The sequence below is a fragment of the Eucyclogobius newberryi genome, unplaced genomic scaffold (assembly GCF_026437365.1).
Source record: "Eucyclogobius newberryi isolate DKJ021-1_F unplaced genomic scaffold, fEucNew1.0.hap1 SCAF_18, whole genome shotgun sequence".
NCBI classification, from domain to species: domain Eukaryota; kingdom Metazoa; phylum Chordata; class Actinopteri; order Gobiiformes; family Gobiidae; genus Eucyclogobius; species Eucyclogobius newberryi.
The window spans coordinates 12342642-12360645 of NW_027315812.1; the positions used below are offsets into that span (position 1 = coordinate 12342642).

General features: G+C 41.9%; 2 protein-coding genes across 11 annotated transcripts in view; both read right to left on the reverse strand.

The window, feature by feature from the left end:
• The window catches only part of ntng1a (netrin g1a), a 146827-nt gene extending 144137 nt beyond the window's left edge, over nt 1-2690 (reverse strand). For 4 of the 10 annotated variants that reach the window (XM_072450546.1, XM_072450541.1, XM_072450545.1 and 1 more), the window contains exon 1: nt 2524-2690. The gene's annotated coding sequence lies outside the window, so the exon portion shown is untranslated. Of the gene's footprint in view, nt 1-496; nt 515-2523 lie in introns of those variants that run through there. The other 6 variants (XM_072450551.1, XM_072450550.1, XM_072450549.1 and 3 more) reach the window with 3 other exon arrangements.
• Nucleotides 2691-15614: 12924 nt separating this feature from the next.
• prmt6 (protein arginine methyltransferase 6) lies at nt 15615-17139 on the reverse strand. The gene has a single exon (XM_072450552.1). The coding sequence runs from the start codon at nt 17064-17066 to the stop codon at nt 16011-16013; it is 1056 nt and encodes a 351-aa protein (XP_072306653.1). The 5' UTR covers nt 17067-17139; the 3' UTR covers nt 15615-16010.
• Nucleotides 17140-18004: the final 865 nt, after the last annotated feature.

Consider the following 18004-nt stretch of genomic DNA (forward strand, 5'->3'; position numbering starts at 1 on the left):
TTCTGTATTAACGTAAGTGAAAACATATCATGCCGACATCCTGATAACACAAGATGAACAGTAGTTAGAAATTCAGTATCAACTTCTCCAGTTTGTATCTTCCCAAAAAGCACATTGTACCCTCTATAAAACTTTACAATCGCTCACTTTAAGCAGTTGCAAAGTGTGGCATACGAGGAGCGTGAAGACGACTCCCAAAAAAAACAGCCTGCTCCAAAACTGACGTACAAAGGAGACGAGGTCAACTGGCAGCAACGTTACACAAATGCATAATGTGATAGATGATGGACAGAGATAAGTGCGGGGGCGAGGGGGGGGGGGATTCCACAAGGGGGCGCCTCAAAAGGTGACGCGATAAATAAGATGAAGTTTTGGGACGCATTCAGGGTGCGCCAGGAGTCAATTAACAAGGCAATTATCAATAACGTAGAAATGAATGGTTTTACGCACAAAACTTAGAGTTAAAGTTTGGGGAAAAGGAAAAAGAATAACTTACATCTCTCCACACGGCTCTGCACAGCTCCCTCCCAGCGCCACTGCTTGTTTTTTTTATCAACAAGTTCAGAGCAGCGCAGTGACCGCAATGAAAGAAAGAACCTCTTTAAGACGCGCTCCTCAATGTGATGAGCGCGCGCGGCTGTCGCTCAGGGATCGCCTCGCGCGCAAACATCTCACTCACAGTCCGAGGTCCGAGACGAGGGGGGCGCGCGGGACAAGGGGTGCGGGTGGGTGGGTGGCTGAGGGGGGCGCGCGCGGGGGGGGGGGGAACGATCAACGGAACTGTCTCCGCACTCTTCAGAACAAATGAGTGATCTGTGTCCGGGGGGCGCCGTCAGCAGAAGCGCACCGTCTCCTGCACGCGCGCGAAACGTCTGGGGCCAAAGAAGTGTCCATCATCGTCGTCTCAAGGCAAACGGACAAGAAACTTCGCGTTCCCCCCCGGTTCTAGTCCCGCCGGTGGCACGCGCGGGGCTCGTCTCCGCCAAATTGCACAAACGCGCCGATGTCCGTTATACGCGCGTCTGTCTCCGCGGAAAGCTGCCGCGCGCGATGGAGATGTCGGAGCAGATAACGCGCCTCCTCCACGCGCACCTTTCTCTCTCCTCCACGGCCCGCGCACACAGCCCTCACTCACGGCCGCCCGCCCGCCCGCGCACACGTGCAGGCGCTCGCGCACGCGGGAGGGACCGGGGAGGGTTCGCGGTGGAGCGCACAGAAGTGGAATTAGATTTTGCAATAAAGAGAGATGAAGGTGTGCGTTAGTGATGCAGTTTAATGCCGCGTTTATGCGTTTGTAGGGAGAAAAAAATAAAGAAAAAGTTTTATAGTAGATTGATCAGAAGTGTTTTACAATTTACAAAATATGGAATTGTTAAAAGACAAATTGTTCTTTTATTGCATGATCTCAGCAGTATTGGGGTGATCACCTCTCAATGTGTATGAATCCAGTATCATCCAGTATCTCAACTATACAATTATGAAATGCACAATTCACGCATGATCAGAGCCACAGGGGAAGATGCCCGTTTGAAAAGGAACATTGTGAGGGTCGAGGGTAAATGTATAGTGGATAAATCAAAGTTCCATTTTAGTTTTGCTTATTAAAGCTCCTGCAATATAAATGATCATCAACAATTAACAAGTTTTGCTGCAAATAATGTACAGTGTCAATAAACCAAACACTTTTAACCAATTCGAAAGGGAGTGAGAAGTAGTAAGTCCTATTTCCTCTCACCCCAGACTCATTCTTTTATTCCTTGTGGTTGCGTTTATATAAAACATTACACATTAGGCTAATCGTATTTAAGGGTAAAAACAAGTTTAATCTATGCACACATGAATATGCATTATTGCACTATTTCCCGTTGTATGCTGGATTAAAGATGAGAGCAGAAGATTGATGGAGTGATGAAACGGAAGGCGTTAGAGGTAAAGTGAGGGGAGGGGTCACGGCTTTTGGCTCCGTGTTTAACCTCGCAGGGGGATCAGCAGCTGGATGCGTTAATATTCATCCAAACGAGCTGTTCCATCTTTAATATTCTCACTGTCTGCAATTAAATAAACGTCACGTGGAGAAAATGCCATGGGCGAAAGCTAAAACACATTTCACGCCCACATTTCGGCGTTTCTGAGTAATTAGTCGGTTTTTGGACACCTCCAAACTTACACAGCTCATCATGCAGACCAGTGCCAGACTTGGACACGACAGAGTCCAAACGGAGCTGTTTGTGTGCGCTTCCTGTCCCATGTGGCGCGCGGGGATGAGACGCAGCTTCACATGAGGAGTCACGCTGGAGATGCGGCTCAGAAGTCTAAACGCGCCGTGTCTCCTGCTGCAATAAGTGCCAACATCACCACAATTAGGATGCGGATTAAGACAGCTACACGCAGATCGTTGCATGAAACAAGTGCATTCAAACTGGATCAGATGTAGTAGTTTATTGGAATCATTTGACGTCTCCGCGCTGCGCAGCACTTCCAAACTTTCCACTCTCCACAGAGAAAAAGCCCTGCCTCTCTCACCTTAATGTTGGTCAGCGCTTCATCCCGGTCAGAACTAAAGAGCACGAATCCCTTCCAAAAGAAATAAATCCAGTTTGAAGCGGGGCATTTTGGGCAGAGGGACGGGCAGGTGCAGGAGACGCGCGGTGGAAACGAGCCGCTCTTGTGCGTCGCGCGCGGGGAATGAGCTCAAGCCTGACGCTCCCGCGCCAGCGCGACGTCACTGAGCCACAGACGCGCGAGCTGAGGAGACACAGGGAGACTTGATGGACACGGAAAAGTGTGTAATGATGAAAAGAGGAGCAAAAGGTCAATAGTATGAGGTACTTTCGATGTGAGGCTTTTATACGCTGCCATATGAATGTGGTCCAGGGAAAAGATGAGATGATACAGGCTTCTGGCAGAAATATGGAAGAGAAATGTACTTTCATTAGAACGTGACAATCTTAAATTTGATGAGTTAAATAGGATCCACGTGAACAATCTAATGGACTAATGGACATTATCAATATGAATCATAGAGCAAACCTTCCAAGTTTTCTTTCAGTTTAATCAACGGTTTATTGACCAGTCCAGGCAACACATCTCACACTGAAACTTAAAGGTTTTTTTTTCAACATGGCCACTTCCAATGAATGAGTGTGACACTATATATATGTGTGCAGTGCTAGGAACAGCAAAGATACTGCGCAGAACCTTCCAGCTCCCGGGCCTCTGCAGGACCCGAGCTTGAAGGGGGATAAATACAGACCGATTGTTTTATGTGTGTGTCACATATGCATTCATTTTTTTTATCTAAAAAAGGAAATAAATGAGATCCAAGCATCTTTAATGCAATCAGTATTTACATTTACATTTATTCACGATTATTTGCACATTCATATGCCCAGTGCATTCAAATGAAATCAGAATCAGAAAAAGGTTTATTGCCATCGTCAGTGAACAAAATTCACAGCCTGAACTTGTCTTGTATGTACTTCAATGTAGCGCTGGGAGCAGGAGAAGCTGGACAAATCGCATGAAGCAGTTGGAGCACTAATAAAGTATAAAACATTGATGAGAAAATCACCTCCATTCACTTCCTGGAGACAAACAAAGCAGTAGGGGTTGTGACAACTACTCATTCTGTGCCGCTGCCATTGAGCAGCCACAGTGAGCAAGGGCCTTTCAGCGCAATGTTTTTAAGCCTCTTTCTATGACAACATTTTCAATCATTTTTTTTCAATCATTGTTTTTTCTTACTTCTACTGCTTCTGAAGTAAGTCAATAAGAAAATACCTTACCCAACAATTTAACCTTTGACAGACATCAGTAAAATTATTCAAATCTGAACAAAAACAAAGCAAAATGGCTAAAGAAAACATACTCTAGGAATCACTCAGACACTTCATCACTACATTGTATTATTTGTTCAAGTATTGGCAGCTGATCATATTGTATTGTGTTGCAAAAAGCTTCCATATAGCTTCACATTGTCACTAATCACCCCCATGTCTTGCCTGTGCCGTGTTCTCTCTTCTTGTCATACGTGTTATCATGACATTGACGTGTGCAGATGTTTTTGCACCCGTCCTGCCTCTCTGACGCCAGGCTCGCTGGTATTGGATACTCGCGCCTGTTCAATGAAGTGTAATGTTGCCTTCATCCGGAGCAGTTTGTTATTAGTTCAATGGGAGGACGAGGTGAGCTGATTCATAAAGATTGTGCAGTCTTAAGCAAATGTTTGAGGTAAAATGTCATAATTATCTATCTGTTAGTTTGGTTCTGGTTTGAGCCAAGTTCAGTTCCGATGTAGACTTGGTTTGGTCCTGTTCTAGTCATGATTTAGCCCTGGTCGAGTCCAGAGTCAGTTCTGTGTGTACAGGCAGTTTTTGATGTGGTTTTGGGACCAAACCAGGACTAAACCACCAAAAGAACTAGATCAGGACCAAACCAACTCCACATCAGGACTAACATGGGCTCAATTTAGGACCAAATAACCAAACTGAGTATGTTTTTAGATTTCAGAAGTGGTACTTATCTGTGAGGCAGTAAATTATTTGTAGCAAACTATTACGACAAAATTTAACCCAGTGACGGACAATATGCAAACTAAAATATTGATATCCTGATGGACATTTGAATCTATTCCCTTTTGTCAACTTGTCATGTAAAACACAAAGAGGAACCAATAAAGCCCATGTTTCTAGTCAAATCTTTCTGGGAAGTGTCGATATCAATTTGTATATAAACTCTCAAATAAGAAATAAGACATAAAGAAAATGGTTGGCTTTTCCCCCTGGTCCAGAAATCTCTTTTTAGTAATATCGGATTTGGTGTTTAAAAGTGAACTGTAAAGAAAACACAACAAATGCTCAAACTACTGTCCACATCCCCAAAAGCAGCTTTACTCTTCTTATAGCTAGTTCCCCCAAAAAACATTTAAAAAAATAAAGGGATTTTAAATTAAATTGAAGCTCCTAAATATTTGTGATATAAACTGTATTAGGGGCACTGCACGGTTCTGATTGGCTTCTTACATCAGGCATTATTTCACTTACAGTCATCAATGTAAGAGAAGTCACGAGCAGTTTCCATATAATAATAATAATAAATATAGCCGCAAGCGGCAATGATCGGCCCTCGCTACGCCGCCGCCACGCCGCAAGAGGAGGGGGCGCTAACGCGCCCCAATTGTCCTTTTATTACGCCTACTGCTGAATCTGTGACGCTGTCACATCTTCTCCCCTTTGTTTTACCATCAAAAAGCATTTTTATTTTGAATTCTTGGCAAAATGTGCGGCTTTGCCGCACAGACACCGTGACTCTTTGAATAAAAATGTGGATAACTTTTGATGGTCCACCCCTGAAGATGAGTCTCACCAAATTTCAGGTTAATATGTCTAACGCCCTAAGAGGAGTTTGTGAAAGTCTAAAGTGTAAACATGTCCTGGCGATTTCCCCATTGGAATAACATGGAAGGTTTCGGTCATCGTTACGGCAAAGCCATAACAATTATGACATGGGTCTCATTGACTTTTTTGATGGGGATGCCAAAATTGAGTTGTGTGTCAAATTTCATATAATTTTGCAAAACTAAATATTTAACCTCCATATAAAATCTGTAGGGGGCGCTGTGGCTCCAAATTAATTTATTTCACTTCAAGTAGGTTTAGGGCAAAGAGGTTAACAACTGATTCTAATTTGACGCAATTCGGACTTTATCTGCGCAAACGGCAGAAATGTTAAATTTGGGAGATTTCTGAAATTCTTGCTACAGTTTGCGGCTTTGCCGCACAGAGACCGTGACAGGTATCAATGTAATTTGGATAACTTTTGATGTCCCACTCCTCAGTAGCATTTTCACCAAATTTCAGCTTTTTAGGGCCAACGCCCTGGGAGGAGTTCGTAAAAGTACGACGTTTGGAAAATCTCCGAAGTCATGTTTAGCCATTTTTGAAGCAATATGGCCGACATTTGGTTGGGCGGACGGCGTTGCCGTAATAATATTTTTTACTTCTCTTGTCACCATCTACCTCTGCGCCAAATTTCATGATTCTACGATCAGATTTTTTTTGGGTCATTTCCCATCTCTCAATGCATTTTTGGTACATTTGGGGGCGCTGACGCGCCAATTTTTTTTATTTTAGAAAAGGGAAATAGCCAGAATGTAGAGAGGCACGATTTTTAGAGGTGTGAACATTTTTGTGACTTTTCGTCAATGTTCACTGGGTGAAAAATAGGGGGGTTGGTCCCGAGAAGAAGAAGAAGAAGAAGAAGAAGAAAGAAAGAATAATATTCCGATGCGAAAACAATGTTTCCCATTTTTCAAATATCATAAACTATACATTTTCGGAAAGCGCTCGCGCTTTCCTACCTCATGGTGTGGGTCCCTGGTCACTGACGGGTACTTTCGATAATTTTGAGTGGGCTCCGCCCACTTTGTGTTTTTGGCCCTCTATACAGTAATAATGTTCAATTTTTGCCTTACATGCTTATATGCACGGAACATGCAAGAGATGGGGAACGTATTCGTGAGCTACTTAGCGCAAATGAGTGCTTTATATGTAAAGTGCTCGTTTAGTGCGCACTTTTGCACGGGCTTCGCCCGTTTACAACGGTAATGTTTCATTTTCCTACTACTAATTAGTATGCACGGGGCGTGCATGAGTGAAGGAGTGCGTTAGTGAGTGTTTGGAAGTGGGCGAGCGCTTCGCGCTCGATTTTGTGCGCACTACGTGCGCACTTTCGCAGCCGTGCTTCGCACGGCCTTACGAGATTAATAGGCCTCTCGCCAGCTTGTGGCGCTCGGGCCTAATAATTCGATATTGTGGATCCAAATCATGAAACATCTAGAAACCTCTCACTGACCTGTCACTATCTATGTACAAACTGCTGATTTTACACTCGCATTTTATTGTTTGATTACCACGCTTGCTAAAATTAATTTCAACAAACGCTACAAAAAATAAATTAAAGAAAAAAATAATCTAATTTCCTTTGTGCATAGGTTGACAACACTTACAATTAAGAGTAAATCAGACAAGGCCAAAACTAGAGTGTCAGCTTCACAAAGTGCCCAGTCTTTGATTTACACTCCAAAGGGATCAGAGAGACCTTCAATTTTAATTAGGGGTCATTTTAGTCAGACGTTTTAGCCTGGAACGACAATATATAATCGACCTTAATGTCTACTCTAGACAAATCACATACAAATTGTAAAGTTTGCTCAAAGATGTGTGTTTTCCAGCCATAAAACTAATTTGAAAGAACATACTGCTCTGGTTTTATGTTCACTTAGATTCTATAACTGATTTTAATGTGATATGTTGTCAGTAATGCGCAATTTAATTTTCTACTTAAGACTTTTCTGGCCGTCAGTGTCATGGTATCCAATCGCACAAACTACATTTTAATCTTACACAGCGTTTGACCTGACCTGAATTCCGCCGAGCGACCCGCTGTGTTGTTGATGTCGCTAACGCCACGTACACAATGACATATCTGATGGAAACCAGGTCAGCCTTCTTCGCCTTTACGCACCTGGACGTCCGGATTTACGCCAATCTGCTGATCCAATCCAAAGCCACTACCTCCTCGCCTCAAATTGAAAAATCATATTAAGTTAAGAACAATACCTGAGAAGAATTACATAGGCGCGTAATCCAGAAAGTGCATGATTGAAAAGGATTAGTGAGGTTTTTTTTTTAGAAGGGGAAAGGACTGTGGAGCTGCACAGTTTGGATTTGAACTTGCTCACAGGGTAAAATACTTGGGACAGTCCTGTGTTTGCTTCCAAAGGTTATTTTAGCCATAGTTCAAGTCAACCAGATCCAAACCATGTCCTAAAGTTGTAGTTGTACGTCTTTCTGTAGTTATACATCTTCTTTAGTCCTACGTCTTCTGTAGTTGTACGTCTTCCGTAGTCATACGACTTCTGTAGTTGTACGTCATCTGTGGTTGTACGTTGTCTGTATTTGTACATCTTCTGTAGTCGTACGTCTTCTGTAGTTGTACGTCTTCTGCAGTTGTACGTCTTCTGTAGTCGTACGTCTTCTGTAGTTGTACGTCTTCTGTAGTCGTCCGTCTTCTGTAGTTGTACGTCTTCTGTAGTCGTACGTTTTAAGTAGTCGTACGCCTTCTATAGTCGTACGTCTTCTGTAGATGTACGTCTTCAGTAGTTGTACGTCTTCTGTAGTCGTACGTCTTCTGTAGTCGTACGTCTTCTGTAGTCGTACGTCTTCTGTAGTCGTACGTCTTCTGTATTTGTCCGTCTTCTGTAGTTGTACATCTTCTGTAGTCGTACGTTTTAAGTAGTCGTACGCCTTCTATAGTCGTACGTCTTCTGTAGATGTACGTCTTCAGTAGTTGTACAGAAGACGTACAACTAGATGTATCAGACAGTTTAGCGTTTAAGACTATAGAATATCAACTGCTTCTGGTTTACGATGCGGAAAGTTGACTAAGAAAAATGCTACTTTAAAGACACAAACTGTAACCTCTACACGGTTTGCCAAAGGTTCGTTTCCATGACGATGTTATCGCTCTGCGTCTGACTCTTCCTTCTTGATCCTGTCAACTGCGGAACGAAAACTATACTCTAAATTGTCCTCAGGGGATTAATAAAGTTAAACAGATCCATTGATTGCCTAGAATGTTCCACAGTATTCCACAGTGATTTATCTAGTATGTGACTGAAGAGTAGCAAGTAATGCCACTAGGGAGATCTGCGGAGAGGCGGCCCGCTCGCAGTAAGAATGCATGTTTTCCAAGCAATTTTTGAGCAATAAAAACACTTGTAATTGAATAAACGCAACATACATACGTTTATTGCAGTAAATTGATTTAATCCCACATTCGTCCAGGATTTATTGCAATTCTGTCTAACATTCCAGACAAAGTTACATAGCGTACCTTTAAATGAAAACTGTTTTTGAATGACTAAAATGTGTGGTACATAATCAATAATAATCAATAGGACCTATAGTAGTATTGAAAGTAATTGCAATGTATTTAATGCTACTATGTGATACATGCATTAACCCACATTATTATTTTTAACTAGTATTGTATTTTTCATTAGGGCTGGACAATTAATTACATTTTAGAGATTGGGCGTTAGTAATTTAATATAGTCCATGATCCTCTTGGTTCTTATCTCATCTTTAATCAAGAGCCAGTGAAAGCATGTGTTTTGGAGCAACATTCGGACTTTGGAGGGAGATTTTTGGAGTGTGAAAGGTCTGTCTTGTTTAAGTTCGCAAAATTAATAGTAAAAGTCATTTGTATTTGTTTTTAATAAGAAAAAAAAATCTAATTGAATTGAAAATCAGGCTGATCAATATGAGAGAGAGAAAAAAAAAACTGCGATGAACTTTTTGTCATATTACTGAACCTTATTTTTCTACATATTATTCTATTTCTGATAAAAAAATGACGTTGATCACAAATGCATCTGCGGCTAAAGCTGTTGCTAAGCCCAAAGTGAAGAGACTGGATGAATAATGCTGTGTGAAGCTTATATAAAAGTTGCATTGTAAGACTGCATTATTATGAAAATGTAATGGAATCCTTGTGCATCTTGCTTTGATGTGCGATTGCAGTTTTTCAAATACTGCTCAGGTAAAATCATATCGACAGAGGCGGCAGTTGGAGCAGGGGTCAATTGCTGGTGCTAACGATGATGATGACGAATGGTCCCAGAGAAATGAAGCGCTCCTGTGGGGGATTGTCCTCCAAATTAGCCCTTGTCAATACCTTCGTCCCAATCTGTCCAGCAGACAGGATGTGCAGCGCGCTCAGATATTGGTTCCTGTAAACGACAGAGGGAACTGAATCCCATTGGCCGGGTCCGCGGGTCATTAGCATATGACACTGAGAAGAATGAAACGCCAGCCGAGCGTTACGTGAGCGTGAGAAACATAGAGAAAGATCAGATTTAGAGGGTTGAAATAATGGTAAAAGATCTGATTTTTGCAAAGTTTGTATGTATGGTTTTTATTTTGGAAATGGTTTTCTTTTGTTGTAAAATCACACATTTTTAGGTCTATACCAGGTTTTGTAATTCTTGATAATATTAAAACAAAAAAATGTAAACTATTGAACAACTCTACAGCTGCTTTGTTACAGCTTTGTAAACTATAGCTTTGTAAACTACAGCTTTGTAAACTACAGCTTTGTAAACTATAGCTTTGTAAACTACAGCTTTGTAAACTACAGCTATATAAACTACAGCTTTGTAAACTTTAGCTTTGTAAACTACAGCTTTGTAAACTTTAGCTTTGTAAACTACAGCTTTGTAAACTACAGCTTTGTAAAACTACAGCTTTGTAAACTACAACTTTGTAAACTACAGCTTTGTAAACTACAGCTTTGTAAACTACAGCTATATAAACTACAGCTTTGTAAACTTTAGCTTTGTAAACTACAGCTTTGTAAACTTTAGCTTTGTAAACTTTAGCTTTGTAAACTACAGCTTTGTAAACTACAGCTTTGTAAAACTACAGCTTTGTAAACTACAGCTTTGTAAACTTTAGCTTTGTAAAACTACAGCTTTGTAAACTACAGCTGCTTCGTTACAGCTTTGTAAACTACAGCTTTGTAAACTTTAGCTTTGTAAACTACAGCTTTGTAAACTACAGCTTTGTAAAACTACAGCTTTGTAAACTACAACTTTGTAAACTACAGCTTTGTAAACTACAGCTTTGTAAACTACAGCTATATAAACTACAGCTTTGTAAACTTTAGCTTTGTAAACTACAGCTTTGTAAACTTTAGCTTTGTAAACTTTAGCTTTGTAAACTACAGCTTTGTAAACTACAGCTTTGTAAAACTACAGCTTTGTAAACTACAGCTTTGTAAACTTTAGCTTTGTAAAACTACAGCTTTGTAAACTACAGCTGCTTCGTTACAGCTTTGTAAACTACAACTTTGTAAACTACAGCTTTGTAAACTACAGCTTTGTAAACTACAGCTTTGTAAACTACAGCTTTGTAAACTACAGCTGCTTCGTTACAGCTTTGTAAACTACAACTTTGTAAACTACAGCTTTGTAAAACTACAGCTTTGTAAACTACAGCTACACCAGGAGGGACTTGGAAGGATTTCAGATTGAAAAGAGATATAATTTGAATATGAAATGTTTTGTAGTACATTTGAATGTTTCTGTACGATAACTTTGGCATAAATATCACCACCAACAAGAATATAAAATAGTTTTCATTTGCAATATGCAAATACACAGACTAAAGAATCCCCAGTACACGATGTAGGAAGTACTCAGAGTGTGAGAAAACACTTTCGGGACTGGAGACCATTGGATTAAATCATAGCTGAAGGATATTCAAGTAGGAGTTAAAATATGATGTCCAAAAACTGCTCAGAGAAGTAAAATGTTTGTAAAAAGATGGTGAGCATAGCAGTGATTGAATGCCCCTCTCAAAGGAAGCAAAATATTTAAAAAAAAAAATACAATAAAATGGTATCATTTCCACATCTGCTTCAGTAATACAGTATGAGGAAGTTAACGTCACACCAACTATGACAAACCATAAGCAAACTGTGAATGTGAAATCCCACAATTGGCCTGTTTGTGGCGCCTCATAATTCATCAGATCTGTGGCAGAGGGCACAGTCTGATTGGAGCAAGGTGAGTCGCACGTCTGTACATTTGACAGAGTGGAAAACTGCTTTGCATTTTCCAATTTCACTCACTGTGACAGAGCCCAAATTAAAAATCAGATTATACAGCAGAGCCGCTGACGTTATTTTTAGAGACAGTTGTTTAAGAAGGAGCTCACACTTGATACTTTCAGGCTCATTTTCAGACATAAGGCAGTAGGTAACCCCACTATATCAACCGCAAGTGGCTGATAGAGTGGTTGTTATTCATTTAAGTAGCAGTAAATGGATGCAAGGCTAAAATCTGTACGCTTTAATAAGTCTATAGCGAAGTCCATCCATCCATCTTCTGCCGCTTTATCCGGGGCCGGGTCGCGGGGGCAGCAGTCTGAGCAGGGACTCCCAGACTTCCTTCTCCCCAGACACTTCCTCTAACTCCTCCGGGGGGATCCCGAGGCGTTCCCAGGCCAGCCGAGAGACATAGTCTCTCCAGCGTGTCCTGGGTCTTCCCCGGGGCCTCTTCCCGGTGGGACATGCCTGAAACACCTCCCGAGGGAGGCGCCCAGGAGGCATCCGGAACAGATGCCCGAGCCACCTCAGCTGGCTCCTCTCGACGTGGAGGAGCAGCGGCTCTACTCCGAGCTCCCCCCGTGTGGCCGAGCTCCTCACCTTATCTCTAAGGGAGCGCCCAGCCACCCGGCGGAGGAAACTCATTTCGACCGCTTGTATCCGCGATCTTGTTCTTTCGGTCACTACCCAAAGCTCATGACCATAGGTGAGGGTAGGAACGTAGACCGACCGGTAAATAGAGAGCTTTGCCTTTCGGCTCAGCTCCCTCTTTACCACAACGGTCCGATGCAGCGACTGCATCACTGCAGCCGCTGCACCGATCCGCCTGTCGATCTCACGCTCCATCCTTCCCTCACTCGTGAACAAGACCCCGAGATACTTGAACTCCTCCACTTGGGGCAAGGACACCCCACCCACCTGGAGAGGGCAAGCCACCTTTTTCCGGTCGAGAACCATGGCCTCGGATTTGGAGGTGCTGATTCTCATCCCAGCCGCTTCACACTCGGCTGCAAACCGTCCCAGTGCATGTTGCAGGTCCGGGTTTGATGGAGCCATCAGGACAACATCGTCTGCAAACAGCAGAGATGAGATCCTGTGGTCCCCAAACCGGACCCCCTCCGACCCCTGACTGCGCCTAGAAATTCTGTCCATAAAAACTATGAACAGAACCGGTGACAAAGGGCAGCCCTGGCGGAGTCCAACATGCACTGGGAACAGGTCTGACTTACTGCCGGCAATGCGAACACAGCTCCTGCTCCGGTCATACAGGGACCGGACAGCCCTGAGCAAAGGGCCCCGGACCCCGTACTCCCGGAGCACCCCCCAAAGGACACCCCGAGGGACACGGTCAAAAGCCTTCTCCAGATCCACAAAGCGAAGTCACAAATCATTAAAATATGAATTGTATGTAAAGTAAACCATTTAAACCATTATTAATCAGTCCAAGTTATATAATGTTATGTTTTTTGTGTGTGTTTGAGTTAAGACAGCATAGACAAATCTAAACTAAACGTATGTACTTGTGTCTATAAAAGAGGAGACAAAAGTAAAAATCATAACACCTTGACAATTACACCAGAAAGAAAGAAAGAACAAAGCGATAACACAACACTTACAAAGCAAAGTGGTGCGTACAAGAAGCAGCTGGAAATCACAATTTGGTTTTAGATTTAATTGTGGTAATAAATGTGAGGCAGATAACATGATGGAGAAAAATGTGGTGAAAACTTGCAAATTGGAACACTAATTTGATCAACTATCACTGACATTTGTCTTATTTAATTTGCATGCTTAAATACGTATTATTCCAACTTACCAGAAGGGAAAACGCTGTAAATAAAGTCAATTTAACTTGTAATTTACTAGTTAATTATGGTTGGGTGGCCTTCCTTACACGCATCCATTCAAATAAACCTTAAGTGTAGATTAATTACAGTATATTTCTCCAACTCCAAAGTTTCATATTATTGCCACAGCCTAATTCTACACATTTTATTTATTATCTCTATTCTGACAATATTCTATCAATCCATCAAGTGACAGAAATATCACGTTTTATCCTTTTTTCAACTAATTTGCTGCAAGTTTTTACGTTTTTTGTTTCGATCCACTTTTTTGGCTTTAAAAATAGTTCTTAGAGACTATTTAGTCCTTATTGTATTGTATTTTCTTTCTCCAAAACAACAACTTAATTTTTTTTTTTCGATACACCTCCAGCACCTCCAGCATTAACTAGCATTTCTGCGATTAAAAATATTTCGGTTTTCAATCCATCTGTGCCTCTTTCTTTGTCCTTCCTCATCCACCAAACAGAAGAGCAAATGTTGAACTAAGTTAGATTAAGCACACTGTCCATTGATTGGCCGGTAAATTGCTGTGCGATACAGGACAAATAATCTCATTTAGAGTCCCAAACGCTTCTTTCTAATGGTTTCCAAATCATTTCGGTCAGGAATGGATGACAATTAGCTTAGCGTTTAGCGGCAGAGGAGTGGCTGCGCGTGCCTAAGTGCGATTCGGCGCTGCAGATGTGGCCTCTGTCAGTCGAAGTTTGACATTTCTATTCTCTGGACAGCTCCTTTTGTTCTGCCCGCGGAGACCGTCTCTGCCCCGCCCCCGACAACCCAGAGGAATGTCACAAGAGGACGGAAAAGTGTAAGAATGGGTTTACCTCGGAATGATTTAAGTCTTGTGATAGTCAGTTGCTTAATTCAATCTGAAACTCGTATTTGACTTTCCTCCCAGCAAATGATATACACAGTGCAGTCTTTTTTAATTTGTGAAAGGATTTACGACGGATGCCCTTTTCTGACCTTTTCCAGATTTGGCATTGGAGCACTCCCTTGTCGGTTTGTGAAAGTTGTAATAATGAATCTACATTTGAGTATGTATTTGTATTAATACATGTTGTTTGGTTACATTTCTGTTGTTGAAAATTGGCAAGAAAGTAAGTAAGCTACTAAGTAGCATGCGATAACAGGACAATGTGTTTGCAAACTCCAAATCATTTTAAACAGATCATTTTATTTCTTGTTAAGTAACTTTGTAATTGAGAGAGAGAACGCACTCAAGCTGGTAAATCCTTTGCTATTGCCAAATATCAGTATGATGTCATAAGTAATAGTTTCCCCAAACAATAAAGCAGGAAGTTTAAATAAATGGTTAATGTGTTGTAAATGTAATTGGAAATCAGCAGGAGGTTGACGTTCACTCACTTTGAAACGTGTTCATTAACAAGAGAAGACGGAAAACCATATCTGAGGTGATGGAGTGTGAACAGGATGTATCACTCCGATCTTCAATCTGTCTGAAGTCACTGTACAGTTTTAATTATACAGTCAAAAGTAACATGTTGATTTATGACGAGGACCTACATGACTGCCTTCGTGTGGAGCTAAGTGAAATGATGTTGGATGTTATGAATCTGGATTAAATTAATGACTGGGACCGATATGCATGGAATAGTCATCAAGAGCTAACGATTAAAAGTACAGTAATTATGTATTTGTTTTGTCATGTCGTCAACAGGAAGCATAGCCAGACTTGAATGGACAAAGCTGAAAATGTGTTGAGCGTTCATATCTCCTCGTTCTGATGGTAAATAAACTTAAATATACTAGAGAACTCCCCGACTACTTTTATTTACGGTACTTCTACATCAGCAATCTATGAGCAAACGTGAACGTGCAACTACAGTTAAAGGGCAGACTACAATAAGATAGTTGTAAGGAAAACACCTCTTTTACTCTGACAAGACCAGATCTGATCATTATTTTGGAGATATGCACATTTAGAAATTATATATATATATATAAAGTATATGTAGAAAAGGGGGAAAAAAGGCTCCACAAAGACCTGAATAACGATAATGAATAGATGTGATGTTGCTGCACTTTTATTGTTAATTGAACAGTCTGTACAAATACTTTGCAATATTTGAACCTGATCAACAGCATTTACAGGCACATAAAGTTTATCTTATCTTATTTTTAATGGACTGTCATAGTGTTGTAGTGGAAATTAAAATAAGGATGGATGGTATTTGGCAATATCCAGCATGTTGAGATTTATTTAAATTATAAACCCATGGTTTAATCTGATGAAGCATGATAAATCACAGTAAAAAGGCCTAGAAGTGCTTTTGTTTTATACATTTGATCTAACTTTAAGTTCTTGAAGCAGCATGTCACAACAATGCAATGCAACTTACAAAACATAATTGATTTAGTTTCTTTCATTCAGTTAATATTAGCAGTCAAATGTCAGACATTTCGAGTGGAAATCCATGATTTTTTTAGCAATTTGAAATGAGTTATTTAATTGATGGACGAATACAGATGCTAAGACTCCGCGCTCCAGTCGGGAATAGAAAACGTCTTGGATTGTCTTTTGTGCTCTCCAACAGTGTAGTCCACGTGGACACAGATGTGCCTGTCGCTCTGCTCTGAGGGGTACATCTGCACCTCTCCCGCGACCACAGTGTCCTGGACCACGTCCACGGGACAGTCCAGGTACAGCACCGCCTGTTTCCAGTGCGTCTCCGGCTTGAACGGAGACGTGGACAGCACCACGGGCTGCTGCGGTTTATCCGGGCAGGGGAACGTCACCGTGAACCAAACGCAGAACGCGTTGACGGCGGCGCAGCCAAACGACGAGCACCTAAACTGTCCCTTCACGTCCCGCAGCTCCTCGGTGGTCACCGTGTTCAGGTCCAGCTCCGCGAAACGCGCCGGGTGCGACAGAACGTCCTCCACCGTCACCGGGTTCACGGTGATGTCCGAGTTCATGATGCACCTCTTGGCGAAGTCGTGCATGCAGGACATGTCCACGCCGTACTGGTCCTTCACGGTGAACCAGAAGCTCAGGCGGTCCTCCACCACGGGGTCGCTCATCGGGGCGATGTACAGCTCGGCTTTGCTCGGCAGGATGAGACCCCCGGGGCGACGCAGCCACTTGTCCCGCGCGTACAGCACCGAGTTCAGCATGGACTCGTGCAGCAGCGCGTAGCCCATCCACTCGCTCACGATCACGTCCACGGGCTCGGGGAGGTCCACCGTCTCCACCGTGCCGCGTATGACTTCGATCTGATCCTCCATGTTGTTGTGTTTGACGATTTTGGCCGCCTGCTCCGCGATGGAACACGCCTCCACCGCGTACACCTTCCTGGCGCCGGCTTGGACGCAGAATATGCTCAAGACGCCGGTGCCAGCGCCGACGTCCAGCACCACTTTGCCCCGGATCGACTCGCCGTTCCTCAGTATGGCGGTCCTGTACGTGCCCGTGCGGACGTGGTCGGCGATCATCTCCTCGTGGATGGTCACGTCGGAGTAGCTGTCGAAGTACAGACGGTCCTGGCGGCTTTTGTCCAGCTTTCTTTTCTTCCCGACGTGAGACATGTTGGCTTCGCCGCGGCCGCCGTGCTACATGTGCTAATGTTCCGACAGCTGTTGTGTTTTCGTACGCTTCCGGGTTGTCAAAACTGGGAGTTGTAGTTTCTTTAGTCCCCGGGGGAAGTAGAACGGGATTTAAACTGACTACAAAAAAGACTACATTTCCCATGAACAAGGGGTGATGACGTTACCGCGTGGAATGACGGAGGGGGAAAGAAAAGAATGAATGGAATTTGTGCAAGTTTGACAAATGAAAACCGAAGAAGAAGAAGAAGAAGAAGAAGAAGAAGAAGAAGAAGAAGAAGAAGAAGAAGAAGAAGAAGAAGAAGAAGAAGAAGAAGAAGAAGAAGAAGAAGAAGAAGAAGAAGAAGAAGAAGAAGAAGAAGAAGAAGAAGAAGAAGAAGAAGAAGAAGAAGAAGAAGAAGAAGATACACTACACGCAAAATTAAGATTTTTTGTTTTACTGGACAAATATTTATTTTGTCATCTTTTCTACAGATTTATTACTTCATACACAAATTATATTTATACATTTTAAGCTTGAAAATTATATAGATTCTTAACCACAAACTAACTGACAAATATGCAAATTACAAATAGTTTTTTTTATGTTTTGCTAAAGCTTAAACCCAGAAATATTAAAATCCATTTTGCATTTATTTAATTTGAGTAAGTAAATAAACATTATTATTCACATTATACACATTATTATTAATGTACAATATCACACTTATTGTGATATTGCACATTAAAGCATTTCACAGTTTTATGCCTAAAAATAGTTTGCCATTTGTTACTCTATTCTCTATTCAGTTATTATGTCAGAGTGACTTTCCCAACTGGCACACCCAAAATATAATTATTAACAGTAAATGTATGTGTGAATGTGTGAAATATACAGCAAAATGCAAATTAATGCAGCAATAATTACAAACATTACAGAC